Source organism: Mercenaria mercenaria, chromosome 14 (assembly GCF_021730395.1).
Source record: "Mercenaria mercenaria strain notata chromosome 14, MADL_Memer_1, whole genome shotgun sequence".
NCBI classification, from domain to species: domain Eukaryota; kingdom Metazoa; phylum Mollusca; class Bivalvia; order Venerida; family Veneridae; genus Mercenaria; species Mercenaria mercenaria.
This window is the reverse complement of record NC_069374.1, coordinates 43,056,242-43,083,658: the sequence shown is the minus strand read 5'-3', so window position 1 is coordinate 43,083,658 and position 27,417 is coordinate 43,056,242. Positions and strand designations below refer to the sequence as shown.

The 27,417-nt window shown below is 34.2% G+C and overlaps 1 protein-coding gene across 1 annotated transcript; it reads left to right on the top strand.

Annotated features, from left to right (window-relative positions):
- The first annotated feature begins 504 nt into the window (after positions 1 to 504).
- LOC123526877 (uncharacterized) lies at positions 505 to 27,417 on the top strand. Its single transcript, XM_053523340.1, has 5 exons — positions 505 to 759; positions 8,120 to 8,570; positions 8,834 to 8,905; positions 12,371 to 13,142; positions 26,240 to 27,417. The coding sequence occupies exons 2-5, from the start codon at positions 8,184 to 8,186 to the stop codon at positions 26,389 to 26,391; spliced, it is 1,383 nt and encodes a 460-aa protein (XP_053379315.1). The 5' UTR covers positions 505 to 759; positions 8,120 to 8,183; the 3' UTR covers positions 26,392 to 27,417.

Genomic DNA, 27,417 nt, shown 5'->3' with positions numbered 1-27,417 from the left:
CCAATATTTGCAATTATTTGATGTTCAACTTGTAACACAGTCGAATTATTAATGCATGAAGATAGAACTATTTCGATGCATAATATTTACATTCATTATATTTTTGTAACTTGAGCACTATTGTATTTCTATTATTAAAAGCAATAATATACTTGCAGGGATGTTTCAAAAGCTGAATTAAGGTAAACTATCTGACTAACTACAATCAAGTGTCAAAATTGGTTATAATTTGTACGTCGATAATCTATATTAACTACGTAACAAAAGTGAAACTTGTATGACAAATATTGAAAAATATAGTTTCATGCTGCAAATAGCGGCCAATTTCAACTAGCTTTCATTTATATAACTACTGGTGGGGAAATACATATCTGTAAATTAAAGTTGTATAGTATTTCTATTTGTGTAGTTCCAATCAGACTGGCGGTAAAAACTGTAATTATTCAGTCATTTTCGGTGCATTTTGTGGTACTTTGGAATGCTGATTGTAAAGTAGACACACGCTTTAATCAGTGTTAAACTTATTCTGATAATACAAAACCAAATTTACATTTACGTTTTACATTTTTCAAATAAAAGAAAAAAATGTAAATGTCTGACTTATATGGTATAAATTATGCTGTTTAAGTGGAATATTTTCTGATAAACTGCGTTAACACGGGGAAATTTTTAAGTAATTTGAAATATGTGAATACATTATTGTGTGAACGATAGATAGGGATTGGTGCAAAATGAATTGGATAAACAAGCATAGCTCAGGTAACTTTCTTTTCACATATTTCAATCGGTATCATTTTTCCTAGTGTGTCTCAAGTAAACAGACTTAATAAGACAGAATTCTAACTCCAACATTGATAAGGTATGGTCGATTCCCGACACATGATAAGTTATATGGCGACTTTTCAGCTTTAGTGGTGGAGGAAGACCCCAGGTGCCCCTCCGTGCATTATTTCATCACGAGCGGGCACCTGGGTAGAACCACCGACCTTCCGTAAGCCAGCTAAATGGCTTCGTCACGTGAGGCTCGAACCCACATCGATGAGAGGCAATTTGAAGTCAGCGACCTTAATCACTCGGCCACGGAGACCCCTTTGATGAAATTTAATTTCAAATATGGGTCATGTCTGGTCAAAATGGATCACCTGGTCAAATAAAATAATTTTGTTTATGAAATAGGGGCTGAATGTTTCAGTGGATCTTCGTGAAATTTGATCAGACTGTTTGTCTTGACGAAAGCAAAGTCGCGTTTAAATACTAATATTGTCGTGTTGGATCAAAAACTACTTCACCTAGTCAAAGAAATACCTTGGCAATGCAAAAGAGATCGCATTTAAAGCAGGATATTCATTAATTTGACCGAGCTGTTTTCAGGTAAGCGACCTATGATCATTTCCCTAATCTTACTTACAAAGAAATAATGTAGGCAATTTTATCGCTTGCTTTTCCTTTAATCTGGCCTACTGACCTATGTTTTGACCTTACATGACCCAAAATTCAAACTTGACCTCAAGGTCATCAAGAAAAACATTCTGACCAAATTTCATAAAGATTGAGTCAAAACATTCGACTCTAGAGTGTTCGAAAGCTTTTCCTTTGATCTGGCCTACTGACCTATTTTTTTATTCCACATGACCCAGTTTCAAATTTGGCCTAGAAAGTATCAAGACAAATATTCTGACCAAGTTTCATAAAAATTGGGTCGCAAATTTGGCCTCAAGAGTGTTCACATGCTTTTCCTTTGATCTGGCCTACTGACCTAGTTTTTAACCCCACATGACCTAGTTTCAAATCTGACCTAGAAATCATTGAGATAAACATTCTGATCAAGTTTCATAAAGATTGGGTTACAAATGTGGCTTCTAGAGTGTTCACAAGGCAAATGTTGACGGACGATGCACGACGGACGATGACCGGTCACAATTGCTCACTTTGAGTACTTTGTGCTCTGGTGAATTAATAAAAACTAACAATTCAATATGACATTTTGTTAGTCAGTTACTTGCCTCCTTGATCGGTGTTCGTAAATTGAAAAAACTCGCGGTCGTGCGGAAACACCTCGAGCGCGTCACAATTTGCACGAGCGCGGGTAGTTTCAATTCATGAACACCTCCTACTCGGTTAGTAACCTACAGATAACTCCTCCCTCTATTGTTATTCTATTCATAATAAGGTAAAGTGCTCACAAGCGGTATCACAAAGGTTTCAAGGTTTCAAATTTATTGGCATATCGACAATAAAATTGCCTTTGGCCATTTACATTCATAAAAAATTATGGCAAAGACACACTGTAATATAGTCATACAATAGACTATAAAACAGACACAGTATATAATACAATTACAAGATTATACAACACAAATAACACAAGTGCATAATATTAAGAAACAAATAAACTTTCAATGTAGTTTTTCCTTAAAGACATAGACTCTTTGACAAATTTTGCTATATTCAGTATTTTCCTTTTACTTTTCGTTGACATTAAATTATTAAATTTCTGTATACTAGGCCAGGTAATGGTTCCCAAATATTTCTTTCTTAATTGTTCATATCTATTACAGCACAACATAAAATGGTACTCAGTTTCAATAACATTTTGGTTACATAGTTTACATAATCTATTTTCTCTATCAGTTCCGTTAAATCTTCCACGTTCTATTTCCAAATGGTGAGAGCTTAAAGGCCTAGATTTTGGCAGTGGGCCAAGGGATTTTTGTCTTCACCAGCACAGTTGGGGGCTAATGACCATCACAGTATGGCTCCGATAAACAAGGGTCATTGTTTATTGGAGAGTCAGTCTACCTTACAAGTGTATCTATTAGTGAGAAGGGGAAACAATGTAATTTATTTTAAATTAATGAATAATTGATAACTTTTAAAGTTATGCTAGTTTTTTTGAGAAACTTACTTAAAGAAACATGCAAGGTTTAATTTTTTCAAATTCTGTCTGGAGAATTGTGATATTTCTGAAAAATGTGACTTTCACTCTTCTAAAGCTTGCAGAATACTTTAAATAACATTTGTCTAAATTGAAAACAGAATGTGAATTTCAAAGTTACAAAGCAAAGCATGAAAAAAGTCCCTTTTGGCAACATACTGAAAATGAAAATTGAGTATAGATGGAACACAATAATTTTATATTCAAATAATGTTGATTACATGAATACATGAAAATCGATTTCCAAATCGAAAAGTATTGTTTGTCAGCACAAAGAACTCAGGAAGTTTTCACTATACTTGTGTTTTATTATCATTATTATTTTCAATATTATTACTTTATCTTTTATCATCCTATATGTAATATAATAATAATACTGATAATAATATACCAATGATGATATAATAATAATAATAATAATAATAATGGTAATAATAATAATTATGATTATTTCTATTATTATTATTATCATTATTATAACATTAAAGTAATAGTTATTATCATCTACATAATATCAAAATAATAATTTTTATTATTATCATTCCACATTTACTGGAGAAAAATTAATTTCTTTCAACTCCACTGCACACATCTTCATGGTCTGGTTGGGGTCCCTGCTGTGCTAATTGCCCTCTAATCAGTTGCTATTACATAATCACTGATAAGCAGCAGATAAGATGGTAGTTGTATATTGGATTTGGGGGGGGGGGACACTTATATAGTAGTGAATCTAGGCCTTTAATCTAAAACAAGTGTAACTTTTTCTCAGATTATCATTGACAATAGTGTTGAGATATTCTTCAAATTCGAACTCCTTTTTAAATTTACAGTAATGATATAATTTAGGCATAGTAGTAATAACATGATTCCATTCTTGAATGTATTGGTCCCGAAGCCTCCTTTTAAACATATGTATGTAATTTACATTTCTATCATAAATAAGACGTACATTTGTAAAGCCAAGATGATCAATAATTGAATGAATTCTAGATGCCCAACAATTGGTATTTACATGATTGCAAAGATCTCGATACATCCTATACATTGGAGTATCAGAATTTTTCATAATTTTTAACCAAAATTTTATAGATCTTTCTTTACAAATAATTGATAGTGGGAGTCGTCCGAATTCACCATAAATTGCACAGCTTGGATATTGCTGTTTTACACCTAATACATATTTACAAAATCTAATGTGCAGTTTATCAACATCTTTGTAGTTATAAATACCCCATAACTCTGATCCATATAGAAGAATTGGGGCAACCATTGTATCAAATAGCAATAATTTTGTCTTCACATCTAATTTTATTTTATCAAACAAAGACAGCAGATTGTTGTAAGCTCTTAAAGCTTGATCATACAATGATTTAACAGCACCTGACATATTTCCTGTATACATAAACTTGACACCCAAATATGTAAAATTATCTACAATTTCAATCTTTTCACCATTAATAAAAAACTCTTCAGACCTGTTTTGTTTACGTTTTTCAAAGACACATATTTTTGTTTTATCAACATTAATTTTTAGGCCCCACTTTTCTGAATACTGGTATAAACTGTCTATTTGAGATTGTAAGCTCTTTGGGTCTGTTGTAAATAAAACTATATCATCTGCAAATAATATCAAATACATCGATAAAAGCTCAAAATCTTTTTCTGTCATAGAGTTGAAGTTCAGGTTTTCAGTAATATCATTGATGAAACAAACAAAACGCACGTGTCTGTTGTGTAAACTAGGTCAATCACATTTGGCAGTCCTGATTGGACAGTCTGTTTTATGTAAATGTTAATGATTGACAGTTTTGGATCTGTCCATTTGTAATTATTCGCACCTGCCATTGTTTGCTTAAGAGTGTTTGGACAAGCGACATCAAACTATTTCATACTCTTTCACACTTCACCAAACCATAGTGTCAATTTACACCAATTATTGCACTGTCATATTGATTTTTCACAAGATCACTTTTATTGACATGCGGTACATAATAGAGACAAATGTGATGCTGGAAAACAAATGAAAATGCGCGAATTAAAGCCCGCACGAAACTGCCTTTTTGCCGTTTGCGCGCAATTTCATGCTAGCGAATTTAAATGATTTCACAGTACATGAATAAGGAAATGCGATTACCGGCTCGGGCATGTTTTTTTTTTCTAATTGCGCAATTTAAATATGCTAATGCTCTTACGTCATAAAATGACAAGATTCAAACTCTAAATAAAGATAAATTTACTTAAAATCTGAAGTCACGGCCCTTTCGACGAACGCGTCTGATTGGTTCAGATAAAAGATAAATTGATAGAAATGAAAATAGCCGAGAATATTAGACTTATAATTAAAAAGAAAGTTCCTAAATTTAGAATTCTATCACTGCAGTAATTATGTCAGTAATTGTATGTTTAATTGAGGTTGCTAATTAAATGCGTCCATTGTTAATTAAAACACTAATTGCATTATGATTAGTCTCCACGTAAAGTTGTCCTATAAAGTTTATCTAGCTCGTAAATCAGCATGACTGTTTAACATTCAGATTTTGGAATCATTAGTGCATTTGAATGTGCTCGTATATAATGAAGTCACAGTGACTCTGATATTTGTACAGAGTATATCTTATTTACCGGTACGTACAAACGAACTGGTCGTGTCCTCAACGAAAAGCAATTATGGTATCATTATATTCAGATATGATTTTACAAGCCTTGTAAAATCATATCTGAATATAATATAGTGTAATAGGTAGTGTAAACAAGCCACTTCCGCTAAAGTTACAGGCAACCCTTGCTTTTCACACGATAATTTCACGCATTAATTTTCTCTAACTGAATTTATCTTTTTTATAGAAAAAATAGCACATGCCTATTGTAAGAAAATATAGCCCACTCGCTTAGACAATAGTGAAAGTGCAGATCTATTGATCTTGGGCTTTAAATTTGAACCCACTGACTGTTTTACAATGTGTCTGTAGGAGGACTTGATAGTTAGTTGCTGAGAACAAGTTAGTACTTGTGCATCCAGAAGTACTTGTTAAAACGGCACTTAAGACAATATTCAATATATATTATACAAATGATGTATAAATATAAAAATGAGATAATTGAATTGTATCGCGTAAGTAGACATAACCACTATCCGGATACATTCAACAACGTCTTCATATTGGACTGCATGGCATCAAGTTATTATACACCGCTCTTAATTACACAAAGCGGTTTCAATATGCATTAGACGGCGTCAAGTTGTAATAAATCATTTCATTTTACACTGCGCGTACTCATGTTGTATTAAACGGCTTCACATTGAGCTGGATGGTATCATGTTTGTTGTATGATTTCATAGTACGATACATCGCAACAAGTTTTTCAATGCATTGTTCCATGTTTAGATGGATGGAATGAAGTTTTGTGTTAAATGGTTTCATAATACAATGCGTTGAATGCAAATTTATCGGACCGGATGGAGTTTTAGATTAGACGGCGTTGAAATGCACTGCACTGAATGGATTTTATATTTACTAATTTTGGCGGTAATCGCCGCCCATGGATGATCATTTAGAATGGGTGGATCGTTCATCGTCCACCATTCTTCGTAAATAGTTTAACGTAATCGTCTTCTCCTCTACAAGTGCCAATTACTGATTGCATCTATACCAAACATTTTCAGTAAGATATTTGCTTAGACCACTCTCTAAGGTTTGTTAAAGTGATGTCTTTTGATTTCTTTTCAGGGCCGCCTGGGACTCATATTGAACGAAAACGTTTAGTCAAAACACTTGATTGGTCTTTACCAAACTTGGCCTTTAACATTCTTGAGTTACGTTTTCTAGAGGGTGCTTAATGGGATTTTTGGTCCTACTTTAGGGAATATCAATGCTAAAACGAGAAGAATCCTTATTCATCTTTTCAAATCTCATCACTCAATGGAAAAAATTGGTTCGAAGTGTTCCGTATGGACTTTAAAGGTTCCGCTTTACGCAAGAGCTAAAACATGAAAACCTTTTACAAACTTTTTCTTACGAACAACTTAAACTTCATCTGCAGCATTTTCCCGAAATTCCTCAAACAGAATCATCTAAATAAACTTGGAAGACGTCCATCAAAGTTTGCAGACCAAGATAGGTGCGGATTTGTAAAGCTTTTCGACAGGTAGAGAATTTAAAAGTATTACGTCAAAAAATGGCCACCAAATCTGAAAATAGAAAAAAAATTATACACTCTATCTTATTTACCCGTTCGTGCTTATTTTGAAGCAACTCAGGAACTTTTCTTTATGCGACCCTCTCCGAGGAAAGTTCACATTGTTCACAAATTTAAAGTTTACTCGATAGAAGCTCCTGACCGGGTTAAGAAATAGTTTCGCTGTAATGATGTTTGTGTTACACTCTATAACGATTGTTCAAATACCGAATACAATATCACCAGGGCTAGTTACAGTACCATACACAAGAAGATATCGTATCTGTATATATAGCAAACACGATCAGCATGAAAGCTAGTTGAAATTGGCCGCTATTTGCAGCATGAAAATATATATTTCAATATTTGTCATACCAGTTTCATTTTTTTTTTACGAATAAAGATATAACAAAAATGACATCTAAACACCTACATGGTTATTTCAGATCTTAAACTATAAATAGACAGTTCCGGCAATTGATCTCCACTAGCAGTCATTTGTTTACTGTTCTTTTTAAAAGTGTTTTTATTTTCCCTGATCTTCTACCATTATTTCGAATTAATTGCCACGTTTGTTCAGACTGTTGTTCATAGCATAAATGAATACACGATAATTTCTAATGCCATGGACATGACGACAAAAATCAACACTAGCGACTAGGTGGAAGGACAAGTTAAAATACAAGAATATTTTCCCAATAGTCAAATTCAAGACAGATCATTGAATATTTTAGTTGTGACAGGCGTTCCAAAGATATGTTGTCTGTAAAAAGATTCTCCAAAGAACTATATTATTGAAATAAGGAGCTGTTATTAATGAAATGTTTAATATATGCTAGGTAAAGGGTTTCTAAGATCTTAACTTTCCCCGTTGTGTCAATCTCAAATTCATGTATCCCAAGCTTATATTTTATGTTTTGTCATCAAAGCCTTGCCATTTTAGCGATATGTTAATGTTCTCGAATTTGACTTATTAAAACTTGTCTAACCAGTCTTTTACTTCGACAGTTTTGGATCACACGTAGCGACAACCATAAAGAAACAAGTAGGGAAAGTGCAACACTGTGTAAATATGGCAACAGCCCAGCCATCACAAGACCGGGTTCATCTTTTTCGCCTCCAAACTCTAATTATAGATGGATGCACTACAGTCATAAGGAACATAATTCACCAGAAGAGCTACAATGTTCCGTTTAATGTGTTTCTTAGTCATGAAAAAACCGCCGTAAACACACTGAGAGCCAGGAAAACAATAACGAAGGCACAGTACAATTTGCTGTATCCACAAGGGGGTAATCCTCCTTCTATCACTGACATCGACCTAACTCTTGCGACATGCCTGCTGAGAAACCTGAAAAGTTTCGGGCTAAACACTAAATATAACTGGAGTGGAACACCACAACAAACTGACACTTCCCTTGAGGCAGATTTATGTCGTCTAAGAATTGCACGAAATGAGGTATGTTTACCTAACTACATTAACTTTGTTCTTACAGCAAATTAGTTCCCATTTTTATTCTTCTAATTTAACATTGAAAGGTAAACATGCTTAATATCAAATGTAAGTATACAATTTGCATGCTTTTATTGTCTCTAAGACGATACTTATACTGATCATATCATATGATAAAAACATATACTAAACATGCCAATGATAAAATGTTTAGCAAATAAAACGGTCCATGGGAACTTTAGAAGATACATTATCATTGTTTCTTTCAGGTAGCGCATATAGCGTCTACTTCAGGAATAGACCAGACAACATTTCAGGTTAAGTGGAATGAGATCGAACAGGTATCTATACTTTTTATTCGGCTTTACTGAGACCTTTAAATGAAAATGGGTATGGCAATTTTGAGTAGAAAATTGACTTACAATGTTTATTTATAGAATGCAGTAATCATTCTATTTCTCTTACAATTTACTGTTTTACTTATATCACCGAAGTCTCATTTTAGACGCCTTGCTGATTGCTCCGGTTTGGTGTCTTATCAGTGAAAAATCCCGTTAAAATCTAGAATATACTATAATTGTTCCCCAATGACACAAACACTGTAGATTACAAACACGACATAATGGAAATACTCAAGGTACAAAATGTAATTGAGATTTGAAGAATAAGTTAAGGTCAGCTCAGTACACGAGTTACTTCATAATTATGCAGATAGGTTAAAAAAGGATCGGTTTTTAACTAGTTAGACATAAGAATGGTCTGTAGCTGGGAAAGCAATTATGACAAAATCTTTTTTTATCTAGAAAATAGAAGTTTGGAGCAGTTGATATACCATATTTTATTATTTTCATATGTAAGGCTTGATTTCTCAAAGAACTATATTGTTTCTATTTCAAAACTGAAATATGTTTCCCAGTACGTTTAATTTTATTTGTACAATATTCAGTGTTTCCCGTTTACAAATAATAATACTAATAAATCAGATCAAAGAAGACTATATTATGAAATCATAATATAGAATCGTCATATAGAAGACTATATTAGAAACATTAAGCTCAAATAAAATGGTATTTATCCATTGGCAATCAACCTTTTGTTGTTTTGGGTCTATACGGCTACATGTGTGATAGAAAATAAAACTATATATTATCAAATTAAGGTAGTTCTGCACGTTTGATAAACCGGACGTGATGGTGTAATGTCATTTATCCGGAAAACGCGAAATAAAGCCTGGATTCGGCGTACGGAAATGAAAATCATTTTATGAATTAATAGCAACCTATGAGTAAATTTATTACAATGACACTGTTACTGTCTTTCTAAAGTTAAAACATGATATTAAAACACCTGACTCGTTAAAAATTCAAGATAATGTCTTAAAATTAGCGTGCGGTTCACTTTAATCATGGTCAAATATCTCAAAATTAAGCATACGGACCTATACATTTTATTCACCACATTACAGGCAATACGCTTATTTACAACTGTGGGAAGTTTCATTGAATTCTACATTGTAGACAAATTTCTATTCGCGAAAATGTTATGAAAGTTATGATTTTCCCATAGACTTCCATTATGAAAAATTTCGTGAGGACCTTATCTTTTTTATTTGCTGAATTTTCTAGGTATATTCTAAAGTTTTGAAAAATCAGAGTTTAATCAAATTCTACATTGTAGAAAAAACTTCGATCCAAACGTGCAGAACTACCTTAAAGCAGCATCATGTGTGTCGGTGTGACTTTAAATCCAATTGAAATATAATTCCAATACAAATTTGTACGATGTTACTGGCGTTTGGAAAAGGAAAAATACATGAATAAACGCCGAAAATATTATGAGGTGAAACTTAAATTGCGAGTATGAGATGGTCTTTAAGAAATATTATGAATACTGGATCAGTAGCTGCAATAATAGTGCTTTAAGAATCAATACTCCTTTCCTATATAGATACACAAATATGACGGACTTATATTTAGAATTGATAAAAAAGAACTCGTGATTGTAACTACCATAATTGTAGCAAAAGGAGTCAAACAAAATATGAAAACAGTGAAATGATAGATCTGAATCTGACCAACGCAAAACAAATAAAATACAACAAAAGGCCCTATATGTAACGTTACTTACAAAGATTAAATAGAAAAAAAAGTTTATATTTCTTTTAAGTTTACATGTGTGACATAGTTTCTACAACAATGAATTATTTTTCTTGAGATCTTTAGAATCATTGCATGAATGTATACATGGCACCAGTTAAGACAGAGAGTTTTTGTAAAACATCTTCTTTCACTTTAGAAACATATGCTATATAAATGAAACATAGGCTTGTCAAAGATTAAAAACAAATATTAGTTTTGCCTGAAATGCAATTACTGTTATTCTATTATCATCTCAATAATAAATGTTATATTTGCATTTATTAGTACTGAAAGAAGTTCGTCTGGGAAGTAAAATCTACTAAAATGGAACTTGACCTCTGACCTCAATATGTCTCCTAGGTTCAACATAGCATTTCTAGATTTGACATAGTGTTAAGCTTTGTTGTCAGGAGTGAGGTAACAAACCATGCTATCAGAGGTCACTGTTTGAAAGTACATAGTTCGACTATAATAAATAGGTCAATGTGGAGTAAAAATCCTTTGTTTTAACATTATATATTAATTTTAATCTTTAAGGGATCAAGATATAATGTTGAAATCAATTCAAGACTATAAATAGAACTACATGGAGTATAAAGTGGTTTACTATTTATTACAAATAAGCTTCTTCAGCAGGGCTAGAGTTATTATAAATTACGTAAATACTTTTCTAAATTTTACTATCGTAATTCAGATTTGGTTTTAAAATACAATAGCAATTTAAAATCACTTCTGTGGGAAGGTATATCAAAACCCGCTTTTTATGGGGATGTGGTTTACAAACTTCGTAAGATTTTGGGTCATGGCAATTTTCTATTGGTATTTAGTAAAGTAATTAAACGTTATATGAAAAGAGGTTATGACCCAACTGTTTTGAGACACACTGCATGTTTGGTGTTCAACCCTTTTACAGTTGGACGCTACGCTTTCCATTTTGATTGTGTCTGACGGATCAGGTGGAGGACTCTATGATTAGTAGTTCTTAAATCCCATCAGGACTGAGCTATTTTGATTTCCGTCTTCTGGCCTGTTTCGTCGGCCGTTAAGGGTGTTTTCCTTGTTGCTCTGTCTTCTGCAAAGGCATTGAGTACATACGTTTTAGGTTCTTAAGGGTTGCATTTTTATATTATATTTACAAGGCATCTTTGTGTTTTACATAACATACCTTCTGTTGCATTTACGTATGTTAGGTTTCACCTGGCGGGGATTACTTTTATTTACACTGTCTTGTGACTTTGGAACATGGTGGGGGTAAGAGTGAGGTTAGGTACACCATAAACCAGTTTAAACTCCCCAGTGGTGGTTTTGCCACTGACCGTTCCAAGGCGGTGCTCCACTGTGTTCCTGTATTTGTTTGTTTTGTCCTTTTGTGTTTCATTTTTTATGTTGTGTGCGAGGGTTGTTGTGTGTGTCTTTGGGGAGGCTGCGTGTTTTGAACGTGGCTTTACCTGTTGGGTATTCTTCCTTGTTTTTTTTTAACTTTGTTAAAAAAAACTCATTTGACATTTGATCTTATCCTGTCCCTAAAAGAACACTCATTGACTCAGTCTGGTCCTTATGATTACTTGTTACCAGTATCTAGGCATAAACAAGTGCAATTAACCAGGCACATAAATTATATACATGCAATTTTTTAATACTAAAGCATGTATTTGTTTCATCCCGCAGGTTCTTCTCAGACTTAATACCTCTGTTTCAAATCCAATGCCCAATCTTCAACAAGAGCTTGATGAGTATAAAAACAGCCCTCTTGATCCAGAGGCAGAGGAAAAAATAAAAGAAGAAATAGAGAAGTTGCAGCAAATGGAGAAAAACTTAGAGTTGGAACTGCAGATTGTGAAGAAAGAGTTTGAATATGTTAAGGGAAAGGTTAAAGTCGTCAAGGGGAATGTTGATGGCGTTAAGGGGAAAGTTGAAGAAGTAAAGGGAAATGTTGAAGAAGTAAAAGGAAATGTTGAAGAAGTAAAGGCAAATGTTGACGAAGTAAAGAGAAATGTTGAAGAAGTTAAGGGACATGTTGAAGAAGTAAAGGGAAATGTTGAAGAAGTAAAGAGAAATGTTGAAGAAGTTAAGGGACATGTTGAAGAAGTAAAGGGAAATGTTGAAGAAGTTAAGGGAAATGTTGAAGAAGTAAAGGGAAGTGTTGAAGAAGTAAAGGGAAATGTTGAAGAAGTAAAGGGAAGTGTTGAAGAAGTAAAGGGAAGTGTTGACGAAGTTAAGGGACATGTTGACGAAGTTAAAGGACATGTTGAAGGTGTTAAAAGAAATGTTATAGAAGTTGAGGGAGACGTTGAAGAAGTTAGGGAAAATGTTGAAGAAGTCAAAGAAAATGTTAAAGAACATGTTGAAGAAGTAAAAGGAAATTTTGAAGAAGTTAAGGAAGATATTGCAGCTGCACATAAAAAGATTGATGAGGAATTGAAAATGCGAAAGAAAACAGGTGAATAATTTACCTTCTGCTTCGTCGTTTTTTAATGTACTCTTAAATCATTGATATGACGTTTTCGTAATTGTACAAAAACTCATCTCAAGCATTTAGTAGTTATCACTCCCCGTTTTGAAGCAAACAATCATACAAATCTCATATTTAAGAGTGATTGGCTGTGAATAACTTTGCTCTATATATAAAGCGCCTTCGAAAGTATTTATCATGAAAAGGGCACTATATAAATCTGACATTATAATAATAATAAAAATAATAATAATGATAATAATGATGATGATGTTGATGATGATGATGATGATGAAGATGATGATAATAAGTCCGATGATACAAGAAGACTTTGTGGAAATGTCTGCTTACAATGTGCTGTCGCATCGACCTTAAAATTAAAGATCTTTTACAATTTTAAAGTTTAACGAGTTAGGTGATATAAGTTAAGCATTCCATATAAAAAATAGCTCTTATTGGCTACGTATTTGGAAAAAACTTTGATTGTTAATATTGAATTCTTTGCTCTATCATTCTTCAGAGGCAGAGCGGTTAAGGCCGTTGAATTAATATTAATTGCCCTTTTTGTTTAAAATCCTGTGTTAGATATAAAAATTAAATAATGTGTGAAAGCCATTCGGCTGGCTGGAAGAAGTTCTGTAAGTGATGTTACCTATTTCAAACTAGTGCCGAAAACTATATTTTGAGTTACGCTCTCCTTTTATAGAATCGCAGCAACATGCATTATAAAACATCTTTTGACGAAATGTGTAGATTTCTAAGTAAAATATATTACCATTAGTTCGCATCCCCTCCCATACATTATTTCTTCTGTTGCAACCTCATTAGTATGATCACAACAGAACACCATTTTTAGCTCACATGTCACAAAGTGACAGTGTGAGCTTTTGTGATCGCGCAATGTCCGTCGTCCGTCGTCCGTGCGTCCGTCCGTGCGTCCGTGCGTAAACTTTTGCTTGTGACCTCTCTAGAGGTCACATTTTTCATGGGATCTTTATGAAAGTTAGTCAGAATGTTCATCTTGATGATATCTAGGTCAAGTTCGAAACTGGGTCACGTGCGGTCAAAAACTAGGTCAGTAGGTCTAAAAATAGAAAAACCTTGTGACCTCTCTAGAGGCCATATTTTTCACAAGATCTTCATGAAAATTAGTCAGAATGTTCAACTTGATGATATCTAGGTTAAGTTCGAAACTGGGTCACATGCCTTCAAAAACTAGGTCATTAGGTCAAATAATAGAAAAACATTGTGACCTCTCTAGAGGCCGTATTTTTCATAAGATTTTCATGAAAATTAGTCAGAATGTTCATCTTGATGATATCTAGATCAAGTTCGAAACTGGGTCACATGCCTTCAAAAACTAGGTCAGTAGGTCAAATAATAGAAAAACCTTGTGACCTCTCTAGAGGCCATATTTTTCATGGGATCTGTATGAATGTTGGTCTGAATGTTCATCTTGATGATATCTAGATCAAGTTCGAAACTGGGTCAGCTGCGGTCAAAAACTAGGTCATTAGGTCTAAAAATAGAAAAACCTTGTGACCTCTCTAGAGGTCATACTTTTGAATGGATCTTCATGAAAATTGGTCAGAATGTTCACCTTGATGATATCTAGGTCAAGTTCGAAACTGGTTTACGTGCCATCAATAACTAGGTCAGTAGGTCAAATAATTAAAAAACCTTGTGACCTCTTTAGAGGCCATATTTTTCATGGGATCTGTATGAAGGTTGGTCTGAATGTTCATCTTGATGATATCTAGGCCAAGTTCGAAACTGGGTCAACTGTGATTAAAAACTAGGTCAGTAGGTCTAAAAATAGAAAAGCCTTGTGACCTCTCTAGAAGCCATATTTTTCACAAGATCTTCATGAAAATTGGTCAGAATGTTTACCTTGATGATATCTAGGTCAAGTTCGAAACTGGGTTACGTGCCTTCAAAAACTAGGTCAGTAGGTCAAATAATAGAAAAACCTTGTGACCTCTCTAGAGGCCATATTTTTTATGGGATCTGCATGAAAGTTGGTCTGAATGTTCATCTTGATGATATCTAGGTCAGTTTCGAAACTGGGTCAGCTGCGGTCAAAAACTAGGTCATTAGGTCTAAAAATAGAAAAACCTTGTGACCTCTCTAGAGGCCATACTTTTGAATGGATCTTCATGGAAATTGGTCAGAATGTTCACCTTGATGATATCTAGGTCAGGTTTGAAACTGGGTCAAATGTCATCAATAACTAGGTCAGCAGGTCAAATAATGAAAAAAACGTTGTGACCTCTCTAGAGGCCATATTTTTCATGGGATCTGTATGAAAGTTGGTCTGAATGTTCATCTTGATGATATCTAGGTCAGATTCAAACCTGGGTCACATGAGCTCAAAACTAGGTCACTATGTCAAATAATAGAAAAAAAACGACGTCATACTCAGTTCAAAACTGGGTCATGTTGGGACAGGTGAGCGATTCAGGACCATCATGGTCCTCTTGTTTCCTTTTCCCTTCTATGTGGAACATACTACTTCAGAGCCCATAATTTTACATCATCAAGCGGTATGTCACCTTTTTCTAGAATCAAAAAGGTTTGGCAAACAGCCCCATTCGCCTCAAGTTTTATTCATTTTAAAAGGGATTCCTATGAAACTTCATACACATGATTAGTCTGAAGTGTAGTTGTGCATGTTTATGGAAACAGACTGAGAGATCTTATGTTCTTATTCCCTTTCAAGATTGTGCGGTAACTTATTTAACAGTTCCTGAGGTGACCAAAGAAAGACCTTATCACCAGGAAGAGTAAATGGTAGACACGTATGCACCTATCCTATCTCAAGTTGGCGTCGAACACTACATATACATAGGTGATATCTAGATAAAATGAAACTCCATACATATGGTCACCATAAAAAAAACAAAAAAATAATTGACGTATTTATTTTTATTAATATCGTGTTTTCCATATTCTTACTTCTTCTCTCCAATCTCAACCGCATAAAGTGTTTCTTTCACTTACTGAAACTTTGTACATATAACTATGATGTCAAAGAGGTGAGTTTGTACGCGTCATATAAATAATTGAATGAAGACAGGTGGCGGTCAAATTAAACATGTCAACCTGTTTGTGGCGGACACTATTTCCTCAGCTTTATTTGTCTTGTGAAGGTTGGAAATACTTTTGGGGGATAGGGGACGGGTAACTATACCAAATATGTATTCCTTTCGTTGCCAAGCTGTGTTTGGCAACATTTAGTGATATCTCAAGTTTGAAACTGAACTAAACACGGTTAAAAAGTTTAAACATAACGATAAACAGCAAATATAGTCTTGTTGATAAGGTCAAATCACAGGTGAATATCTAAATGAAAATTAAACCAGGTGACACAATGGACAGTTTAACAATAGAGTTAGTTCCAGTTTTATTTGAATATTGGCTTTTTTTCACCAACCTTTGAGAGTAGAAAGTCAGGTTTTCTTCTGCAACTATTTTGTTTTTGTTTCATTAAAGGTAATTGTTAGGTAAGGTTTTGACATGCTTAAATTGTATCTTTATTGATATTTCAGCCTTGGACTAATAAGATTCATCTGCAATTTAAAAATCTAAATCTATAGAGTTAAAGAAATTAAAACCCTATGTCAGGATACCAGTTATATGACTCAATAATCTTGTCTTTTAATACCTCTATTCATAACCTTTTTTGACACGACGACATGGTCCTCTTTTCATGAACCTGATAGATGACTTCTCATTGTTTTGGTTCCATTCTCTATCATAACAATAGTGTGACTCTGGTCTGACGTCAAATTGTCTCCAGTTTTCTTCAGTTCTATCTGGATGTCTATATTCTTATGAACCATCTCGTTTTTGCTTTTTGGTGACAAGTCAGTACTAACTTTCTGACATACATCACATGACCGGCAAAACTTTGTCACTTCATTTGATATACCAGGCCAGTGAAAACTTGTTCGTATTTCATCAACTGTCTCTTTATCTGATAAGTGACGCCCAACTTATGACTTATGAGCTAGCGCCAAAACACTTCTCCTGAACTGTGTTGGGTCTAAAATCTGTTTACTTACTCTACCTGTCTTCTCCTTGAAGGTTCTATATATTAGGTGTTTCTTCACTTCATACTGAAGCTTGAAACCTATTTTCGTTTTTAGTTTCGCTCTGAAGCATCAGTCCAAAGTTTCTTCAACGTCTTTTCATCAATGATAGAATGAAAACTGAAGTCAAGCACTGTCTGTGCTTACTTGTTACGTTAGCAATATATCAGAAATGCAAATTATTCTGACAGTAAAACAAACATGACGTAATAGATCAAATAGTTGGTACTGTAAATAGGTATGGCAATAACTGACCGAGTAAATTCACACATTTCTTCTATGTTGTCATGGCAACCAAGGACATAATCAATCTGACGTAATGTTTGAATATGTTTTATATCACATTGTCGAAAATACAAGTCTATTTACTGCTGTAGTTGTCAAACAGATTCAACATATCAATGTAAATTGTCAGAAGATTTGGATGAGTGCTAGGTTATAAATCATTCTGTCAGATTTTTACATATGTCTGTGGTAGCATTTTGAAAATCTATGGTATTTTGTACAATGTTTAACTTCAGTACTTTTGTGGCAAACCTATATTTCAGTCTTAGATTTATAAGAATGCCGAAATTGCCGGTTGAAAAAAAAAATATTAAAAAGAAACATCAAAAGAAAACATCAAATGAAAATTGTTCGACTAGTATTGATAGGACGAGTTAAATCAAATACAAAAACAGTTAAAAACAATTCTAACAAAGCGGTAAAAGGTCAGAAATAATGTCATATATATGATATGAGCACGAACGCACTACAGCTTCATAGGTATTAGGACTTTTAGTTTGTCTTTTATTGCAGTTTATTTAAAACAGAAATTTAAAACAAACGAAATATCAAATAACATTCCTAAGTTACATTTACTGGTTATCCATATAAATAAGTTTAGTTATATAAATTTCAAAATGTTCATAAAATCAGTTAGTGTTAGTTTCAAGACGTTTCAAAACCAGTTTTCTGAGTCAAATCATTAACAACACCTAAACAAACATATGGAACATGGTGAGCATGGTTGTATTTGAAATATTTACACGTGTGTGTATTATTGTAAACTTTTCAATAGGACATTAAAATTATAGACACAGAGCTCTCTTATGAAAGTAAAGCCACCTCCCTGGCGACATGACTATCCCCTTTCATGACAGAGCCTGTCTCTACTCCTAAACCATTTTCGGTACAGATTTTATTTCCAGATATAGTGTATACCTTACAGCTATTTCACACCTGCTCGGTTTGCTTCTTAATATCAGTTAACATGCAAACATGTGACAATAAAAGTGCTTTCATGGCGAAGCAGCCCAGGTTACTACGGAATCAGCCACGGAAACAACCACAAATCAAGAATAGGTTAGCGAACCCCAAGTTCCTTGTAAAGTTAAATCAATGCATAACTTCAGTACTTTTATGGTAAACCTATATTTCTGTCTTAGATTTATAAGAGTGCTGAAATTATCAGTTGAAAAATAAAAACAGATGACAAATAACAAAGGAAAACATTAAATGAAAATTGTTTGACTCTTATTGATAGGACAAGTTAAAATATTTATGATATACGGCGACCTGTAGCACGAACGAACTACTGCTTCATAGGTATTGATGATGTTTTGTTTTTCCTTTATTGCAGTTTATTTATAACAGGCATCCAAACAAACGAAATATAAAATAACATTTTTAAGTTATTGGTCATCAGTTTAAATGAGTTTAGTTTAAATTTTAAAATGTTCATAAAATCAGTTAGTTTCAAAACGTTTCAAAATCAGTTTCCTGAGTCAAATCATTAACAAGAGCGGAGCGGTGGTCTAGTGGATAAGGTGTCGGCAGCTCAATCCAGAGGTTGTGGGTTCGAGACCCACTGGGGTCACGACCATGACTTCTCATATGACACCAGTACTGGTTTTTCCAGGAAGCGGGCTCGAGTGTGGTTTTCAATAAGCTTGAAGCTTTCATCACAATCGAGCTAAAACAAATTAGTATAAACTAAGCATAAACTAAATCATTAACAACACCTAAACAAACATATGGTACATGGTCAGCATGGCTGTATTTGAAATATTTACAAGTCTCAGTAATATTGTAAACTTTTCAATAGGGCATTAAATTTTTAAACACAGACCTCTCTTATGAAAATAAAGCCACCTCCCTGGCGACATGACTATCGCCTTCATGACAGAGCCTGTCTCTATTTCTAAACCATTTTCGGTACAGATTTTATTTCCAGATATAGTGTATACCTTACAGCTATTTCACACCTACTCGGTTTGCTTCTTAATATCAGTTAAAATGCAAAAATGTGAAATTGAAAGTGCTTTCATGACGAAACGGCCCAGTTCACCACGAACTCAGCATACTGGTAAAAACCACCACAACTACAAATCAATCTTAAGTTCCCTGTAAAGTCAAATCTACATCACCTACCATATTCGGATTTTTGATATTTGATACAGTGCTTGTAAAAATAAAAAAAAGATGACACTCACCTTTGCTGACGTTCCTTTATCGCGATACGCACTGGCTCGGAAGTTTTTTACCAAGCGTTATATAGGCCTTTTTCAAAAGGGAGTCATCCGGTTTCATAAACTACATCACCAGATGAAGTCGTATAAATACCATTTTATCACTCTAGAGGCCAATTCACGTGATCTGTATGGAACCTGGTTATAATGTTTTACCTTGATAAAATCTGTTTCGTTTGAAACTTAGCTCAAAGGTTAAGGGCACACTTGGAGGTCGAATGTCAACTGGGCTTTTTGCTGTCCGGCCTGTAACTCAGCAGTTTATAAAAAGATTTTATATAACTTTGCGCAAATGTACCCCATAATAATACAATGAGTCATGCACTCCTTTCAGACACTTAGGTCAAAGGTAAAAGTAACACTTGGTCTGATTTATGTTCGGCCCAGAACTTTATCATCCAACACGGGATCACACTATTGTTTGGTATAAACGTTTCTCATAATCAGATGACGTGTCATACGTAACACCCACAAATAAAGCTGAACTGTGAAGGTCTTACTTGGAGATAATAGGTAAACAGGTTTTCTTGTCTGTTCTGTCCATAATATTGTCATTTATAGAGGAATTTTAATATTAGTATTAGTTGGTTCAAAGACTTTCCTGGATAAGAACAGTTATTATGCGCAAAACACGATCCAATAGCTCAAAGGCCAAGGTCACTCTTGGAGGTCAAAGGCAAACAGGGCTTTTCTTCCTGTCCGGTCCGTAACGCAACAGTCCTTTAAGGGATATAATATTACCTGGCACAAATGTACCACATAATAAGACATTTTATGTGCAAAATCATGACCTCTAGGTCAAAGGTAAAGGTCACTTTTGCAGGTCAAAGGTTGAAAAGGACTTTTTTCCCGGTAAGGTCCGTAACTCTGTCATCCGCCAAGGGATTTTGATATTACTTGGCACAAACGTTTCCCATATTGAGTCCTTAATCCCCACCTAAAGTCCAATGTCACAGTCAGGAGTCAAAGGTCAATAAGTTTTTTTTCACTTTCTGGTTCATAACTCTGCCATTTATAAAGGCATTTTTATATTATTTGAAACAGATATTCCCCAAAATGAGTTAAGGCGTCATGTGCCATATTCTGGCCACTACCTCAAAGGTTGAGGTCACATTTCAAGGTCATAGTCAACATTGATATCTTCCTGTCCAGTCTGTTAAATATTTCAAGCTCATGTGTCATATGGACCCAATTCGCAAAAAATAATTGTAGGTTTTTTTTTAAGTTCACCTTGGCTGTTGTGATCACGCTGTGTCCGTCGTCCGTGTGTGCGTCCATCCGTCGTTAACGATTGTTTTTAAACGAAATTACAGCCGAAGCTACTGAATGAATTTTGAAACAAGAGGGCCAAGATGGCCCTAGGTCACTCACCTGAGAAACACACCATAACAGTGTAAACATGTTGGAACTAGTGATTTCATGGAAACAAATATTCTGGCCAATTTTAATTAAGACCAAAAATGTGGTCTTTTGAGTTTAAAATAGTATTTCTTAGAAATGACCTAGTGACCTAGTTTTTGACCCTAAATGACCCATATTCAAACTTGACTTAGATTTTATCAAGGCAATCATTCTGACTAAATTTCACGAAGATCAATTGAAAAATTCAGCCTCTATCTCATACACAAGGTTTTTTTATTTGACCTAGTGACCTAGTTTTATACTCCAGATACCCTACTTTTTGAGTCCAGACAACCCATTTTCAAACTTGACCTATATTTTATCAAGGCAATCAATCTGACAAAACTTCATGAAGACCAATTTAAGAATACAGCTTTTTTCGAATACACAAGTTTTTTTCTTTGATTTGACCTAGTGAACTAGTTTTTGACCGCAGAAGACCCATATTCAAACTCTTCCTAGATTTCATCATGGCAATCATTTTGACATAACATGATAACTGTGTGAAGATCAATTGAAAAATAAAGTCTCTATTGCTTACACAAGTTTTTTTCTTTGATTTAACCTAGTGACCTAGTTTTTAACTTCAGATAACCCATATTCGAACTTGGCCTGGATTTTATCATGACAATTATTCCAACCAAATTTCGTGAAGATCAATTGAAAAATACAGCTTCTATCGCATACACAAGGTTTTTCTTTGATTTGACCTAGTGACCTAGTTTTTGACCGCAGATGACCCATATTCAAACCCATATTCAAACTCAACTTAGATGTCATCACGGTTATTATTCTAACAAAATTTCATGAAAACTAATTGAAAAATACAGCCTCTATCGCATACAAAATGATTTTCTTTGATTTGACCTAATGACCTAGTTTTTGACCCCAGGTAACCCATTTTCGAACTTGGCTTAAATTTTATCAAGGCAATCATTTCGACCAAATTTCATGAAGATCAATTAAAAAGTACAGCTTCTATCACATACACAAGGTTTTTTTATTTGTCCTAGTGACCTAGTTTTATACTCCAGATAACCCATTTTCAAACTTGGACTAGATTTAATCAAAGTTATTATTCTGACCAAAATTCATGAAGATCAGTTAAAATACAGCTTCTATCGCATACACAATGTTTTTCTTTGATTTGACCTGGTGGCCGAGTTTTTGACCTCAGATGACCCATTTTTAGCTCACCTGTCACAAAGTGACAAGGTGAGCTTTTGTGATCGCGTGGCGTCCGTCGTCCGTGCATGCGTGCGTGCGTCCGTCCGTCCGTAAACTTTTGCTTGTGACCACTTTAGAGGTCACATTTTTCATGGGATCTTTATGAAAGCTGGTCAGAATGTTCATCTTGATGATATCTAGGAAAAATTTGAAACTGGGTCAAGTCCGATCTAAAACTAGGTCAGTAGATCTAAAAATAGAAAAACCTTGTGACCTCCCTAGAGGCCATATTTTTCAACAGATCTTCATGAAAATTAGTCAGAATGTTTATCTTGATGACCTCTAAATTAAGTTTGAAACTGGATCATGTGCGGTCCAAAACTAGGTCAGTAGGTCTAAAAATAGAAAATCCTTGTGACCTCCCTAGAGGCCATATTTTTCAATGGATCTTCATGAAAATTAAGGAAAATGTTCACCTTAATGATATCTTGGTAAAGTTTAAAACTGGGTCACATGCAATCAAAAACTAGGTCATTAGGTCTAAAAATAGAAAAACTTTGTGACCTCTCTAGAGGCCATATTTTTCAATGGATCTTCATAAAATTGGTCAAAATGTTTATCTTGATGATATCTAGGTCAAGTTCGAAGCTGGGTTACATGGGAACAAAAACTAGGTCATTAGGTTTAAAAATAGAAAAACCCTGTGACCTCCCTAGAGGCCATATTTTTCATGGGATCTTCATACAAATTAGTCAGAATATTCATCTTAATGATATCTAGGTCAGGTTCGAAACCGGGTCACGTGCGATTCAAAACTAGGTTAGTAGGTCTAAAAATAGAAAATCCTTGTGACCTCCATAGCGGCCATATTTTTCAATGGATCTTCATGAAAATTGGTCAGAATGTTTATCTTGATTATATCTAGGCCAGGCTTGAAAGTGGATCATGTGCGGTCAAAAACTAGGTCAGTTGGTCTAAAGATAGAAAAACCTTGTGACCTCTCTAGAGGCCATATTTTTCAATGGATATTCATGAAAGTTGGTCATTCTGACCTTGATTATATCTAGGTCAAGTTTGAAAGTGGGTCACGTGCGATCCAAAACTAGGTCAGTAGGTCTAAATTTAGAAAACCTTAGAACCCCTCTAGAGGCCATACTGTTCAGGAGATCTTCGTGAAAATTGGTGAGAATGTTCAACTTGATGATATCTAGGTCAAGTTCGAAACTGGGCCAGGTGCGGTCAAAAACTAGGTCATGAGGTCAAATAATAGAAAAACTTTGTGACCCCTCTAGAGGCCATACTTTTCATGTGATGTACATGAAAATTGGTGAGAATGTTCACCTTGATAATATCTAGGTCAAGTTCGAAACTGGGTCATTAGGTCAAATAATAGAAAAACCTTGTGACCTTTCAGAGGCCATATTTGTCAAATGATAATAAACGACATCATACTCAGTTCAAAACTGGGTCATGTGGGGACAGGTGAGCGATTCAGGACCATCATGGTCCTCTTGTTAAACTTGGCCTAGATTTCATCAAGATAATCATTATGATTAAAATCTATGAAGATTGATTGAAAATACAGCCTCTATCGCATACACAAGGGTTTTCTTTAATTTGACCTAGTGACCTAGTTTTTGACACCAGATGACCCAATTTTGAGCTTGGCCTAGATTTCATCAAGGTTATCATTCTGACATGAAGATCAGTTGAAAAATACAGCCTCTGTCGCATACACAAGCTAAAATTTGACAGACGGCAGACGACAGACAGACGCCGGACATCGAGCGATCACAATAACTCACAGGTGATCTGAAAACTTGGCCTGGGTGTTCCTTGGGTGGTCATCTACCAAAGTTGTTCAAACGGTTTCACTTGGTTGTACATAGGGACCGCAAGAGCTTAAAAGAATCTTCAAAGGACATCTCCTCCTAAACCGTTTTTCCGATTTTTATATAATTTTACACAAATAGTTCTCATGTCACCGTCTACCAAGATTTTTCAATTTACACCGATTCATGCAAAAACATGAACGCCAGTGGCGTGATCACTTTTCACTATATGCATATACATGTAGTGATTTTTTTTAAAAACAAATCTTATTGCGTGAAACTGATGGGCCGATTTTAAAATGATTGTACACAAATTGTCCCTGTATGACCCTCTACCAAGAGCATTCAAAATATTTTGATTCGTCAAAAAACATAGCCACCAGAGGGCGCGATCATTTTCCACTTGTTTTGATTCGTCAAAAAAAAACCATGGCCGCCAGAGGGCGTGATCATTTTTCCACTATATGTATATAGTAGAAACTTTAAAAATCTTCTTGTATGAAGCTGACATCCCGATTATGAAATAATTTTACTCAAACGGTACTTTTGTGACCCTCTACCAGGATTTTTCAACTTATTTGAATTCGTAAAAAAGATGGCTACCAGGAGGCTTTGTCACTTTTCCCAATATGTATATAGTGAAAACTAAGACAATGTTCTTGTATGAAATTGTTTGCCCGATTTTAAAATAATGTCGCACAAATTGCCCTTGTGTAACGTTCTACAAATGTTTTTATTTTTCTGATTCGCCAAAAATATGGCCAGAGAGCGTGGCAAGTTAACCTCAACAATTTCTTTAAAAAAATATTTTCAAAAACCACTGAATGGGTTTTGATGAAATTTTACACAAATGATCTGTATAGTAACCCTAGTTCAAATTTGTTCAAAGGTGTCCGGTTCATTGAACATATAAATGTTTTAGTTAAAGTACGGACAACTGTCAGACCGTTTGAAAAACCTTTTTCTCTAGACTTTTGATATTTGACATGTGATATAAGGGCTTGGCTCTACTATAATTGTCCAAGTTATTACTCCAAGGTCAAAAATGACAACGCCCCTGTGTGTGCCATGTACTTACTGTAGGGTTACATATAAGAAAGTTTGAACATGTTCTGTACTAAATCAGTAATAGCTTCATATAGCCTTGATATTTGGTGTGTTTTGCGAGTTGTGCTGTCTACCGTTATTGTTCAAATTATTGCCCTAGGTTCAACAGGGTGTGTGAAATGCATATAATATAGACTAACATAGAAGAAACCTTACTCTGTACTTGTGCCAATACGTTATACAAACACACTTGAAGCCTTGTACACAGGTAAGGGCATAAGGGTCAATACCCCTCTTGTTTCATGATTACATCCCTTAATATAATGATTTCTTACATTTCTTTCTCATATTTTCCCACCAATTTTAAAATGAAACGTTATCGAAAATGAAAATGAAAGTAAATAGTTCTTTAAATGTATAGATGTTGAAAGCAATCAACAAGATATTGCAGATATTTGTATTTCCAAATTTCAATCAAAATTTTGTGTTTGAACATATTGTATGTATGGTACAATATTGTTAATTCATTGACAGATATAATATGATTATGTTATGCTACAGTAGAAAAGATTCTTCAGGTAGGAGACTTTGTTTTCTGTGGCAATACATCGTTCACATGTTTGATATATTTGAAATACAGAATGTTTTTAACGAAGTCGATGTCAAATTTGAAGCTGATCTTTTGGGGCCAAAAACAAGGTCATTAGCTCAGATCATAAAGAAACGTTTTGATAATAACATTATTGAGGACAATTTATCTACCTGATCTTTATAATAAAGTCTAGTAAGAAAATAGTCTTTCTGAAATCTGAAATCAGCTAAACTTGGAAACGCGTCCCTCCATCACCATTAGTACATACAAGGATTCATTTTCTCTCAACGCATATTCAAGATCGACCAAGTGGACGGCCATCGAGTCCCTCTTGTTATCATATCCGCAGAAAGTGTTGTAATATGTGGCATAGCTTTGTTTTAGGTTTGTGTTATATGCTTTGATAATAAAAATGTTTGGTTAAATCCGATAACATTCATTTCAGATGAACCAGAAAGTGTTGCAAGAGAACCGCCGGGCATATTCCAAAGACTATTCCCAGGACTTCACACAAAATCCCGTATGCGCAAAATGAAGAAAGGTAATGTAAAATTTGAGATGACAGTCGCAATAGATATTGACCTGGCTCTTAACTAATAATGTTTCTATTTCTTGTATTTACTTTGAAGTTGATTATAAGAATAATCGAGTAGTTAGATATGTATTAGGTTCTGGCAAATCTTTGCTCTTCTTAATTCTTATGAAACTAGATTCTTGTTATATATTAAATATTTTGTTTATATATTCAAGAGTGCATTTGCAAATTGGTTTTCTGTAAATGCCGTATCAGATGTCTAGTCAATATCTAAAGTGACTCATAAATTATATACCCTAATGCCTGTTCTTATGATAAAAGTTTTCTCTCTGCTTGAAATATTTGACAAAAAATGGAATAGTTCAATCGGCAGAAAATAGTAGGTATGTAATTTACGTTACTGATAAATCATATTGCTTATTTACTGTTTGGTAAAATTTTCCATCCTTGCTACTGGCAGTTGAGGCTTTATTATCCATATTTTTATCAAGAATAGTACTTTAGTCTTTTCCGGTTATTAATATTTCATAATTATTATTTGCTATGAGCCGTTTAAGAATGTTTAGAAATTCTAACTTCTCACTTTTTGGACTACATATACCAACTGTCCTTTATTTACCTTTACAATAAGTGTCAAGCATTTCAAATGGACCTCCATTCTTCCATCTTTTATTTATTTCTTATACATTCAGTATTTATTCATTTTGAAAGAATCAAGAACAATAACTTGCTCTTTTCAAGTGTAATTTTGAAATACAAGGTTAAAATAAATCTTGTAATAAAAATAATATCTGATAAGAGAGGTGATTTTTATTTCAGTATTGTCAAATTTCCTTGTTAAGATTGGAATATAACCGGGAAACATGCTATAAAATATATATTTCTTAGGAGATAGTTTTTGTTCTTGATGATTTTATAATACAAATTCTAGATATTTTCAACACACTTCTTTAGCAGGTCTAACGGTATCATAAACTGCAAAATCATCTTCCTTTATATTGTTGTTGACTTAAATGAAACTTCAACGTCTTATTCTAATACCAGCATATATGTTGATGACGTATTCAAGTAAGTACATGTATTATACC

Excerpts from the sequence above, each read along its gene's own strand:
- LOC123526877 (XM_053523340.1), top strand. The coding sequence starts at position 8,184 with ATGGCAACAGCCCAGCCATCACAAGACCGGGTTCATCTTTTTCGCCTC. Across the intron at positions 8,571-8,833 it reads TAAGAATTGCACGAAATGAG|GTAGCGCATATAGCGTCTAC; the intron begins GTATGTTTACCT and ends TGTTTCTTTCAG. Across the intron at positions 8,906-12,370 it reads AGTGGAATGAGATCGAACAG|GTTCTTCTCAGACTTAATAC; the intron begins GTATCTATACTT and ends TTCATCCCGCAG.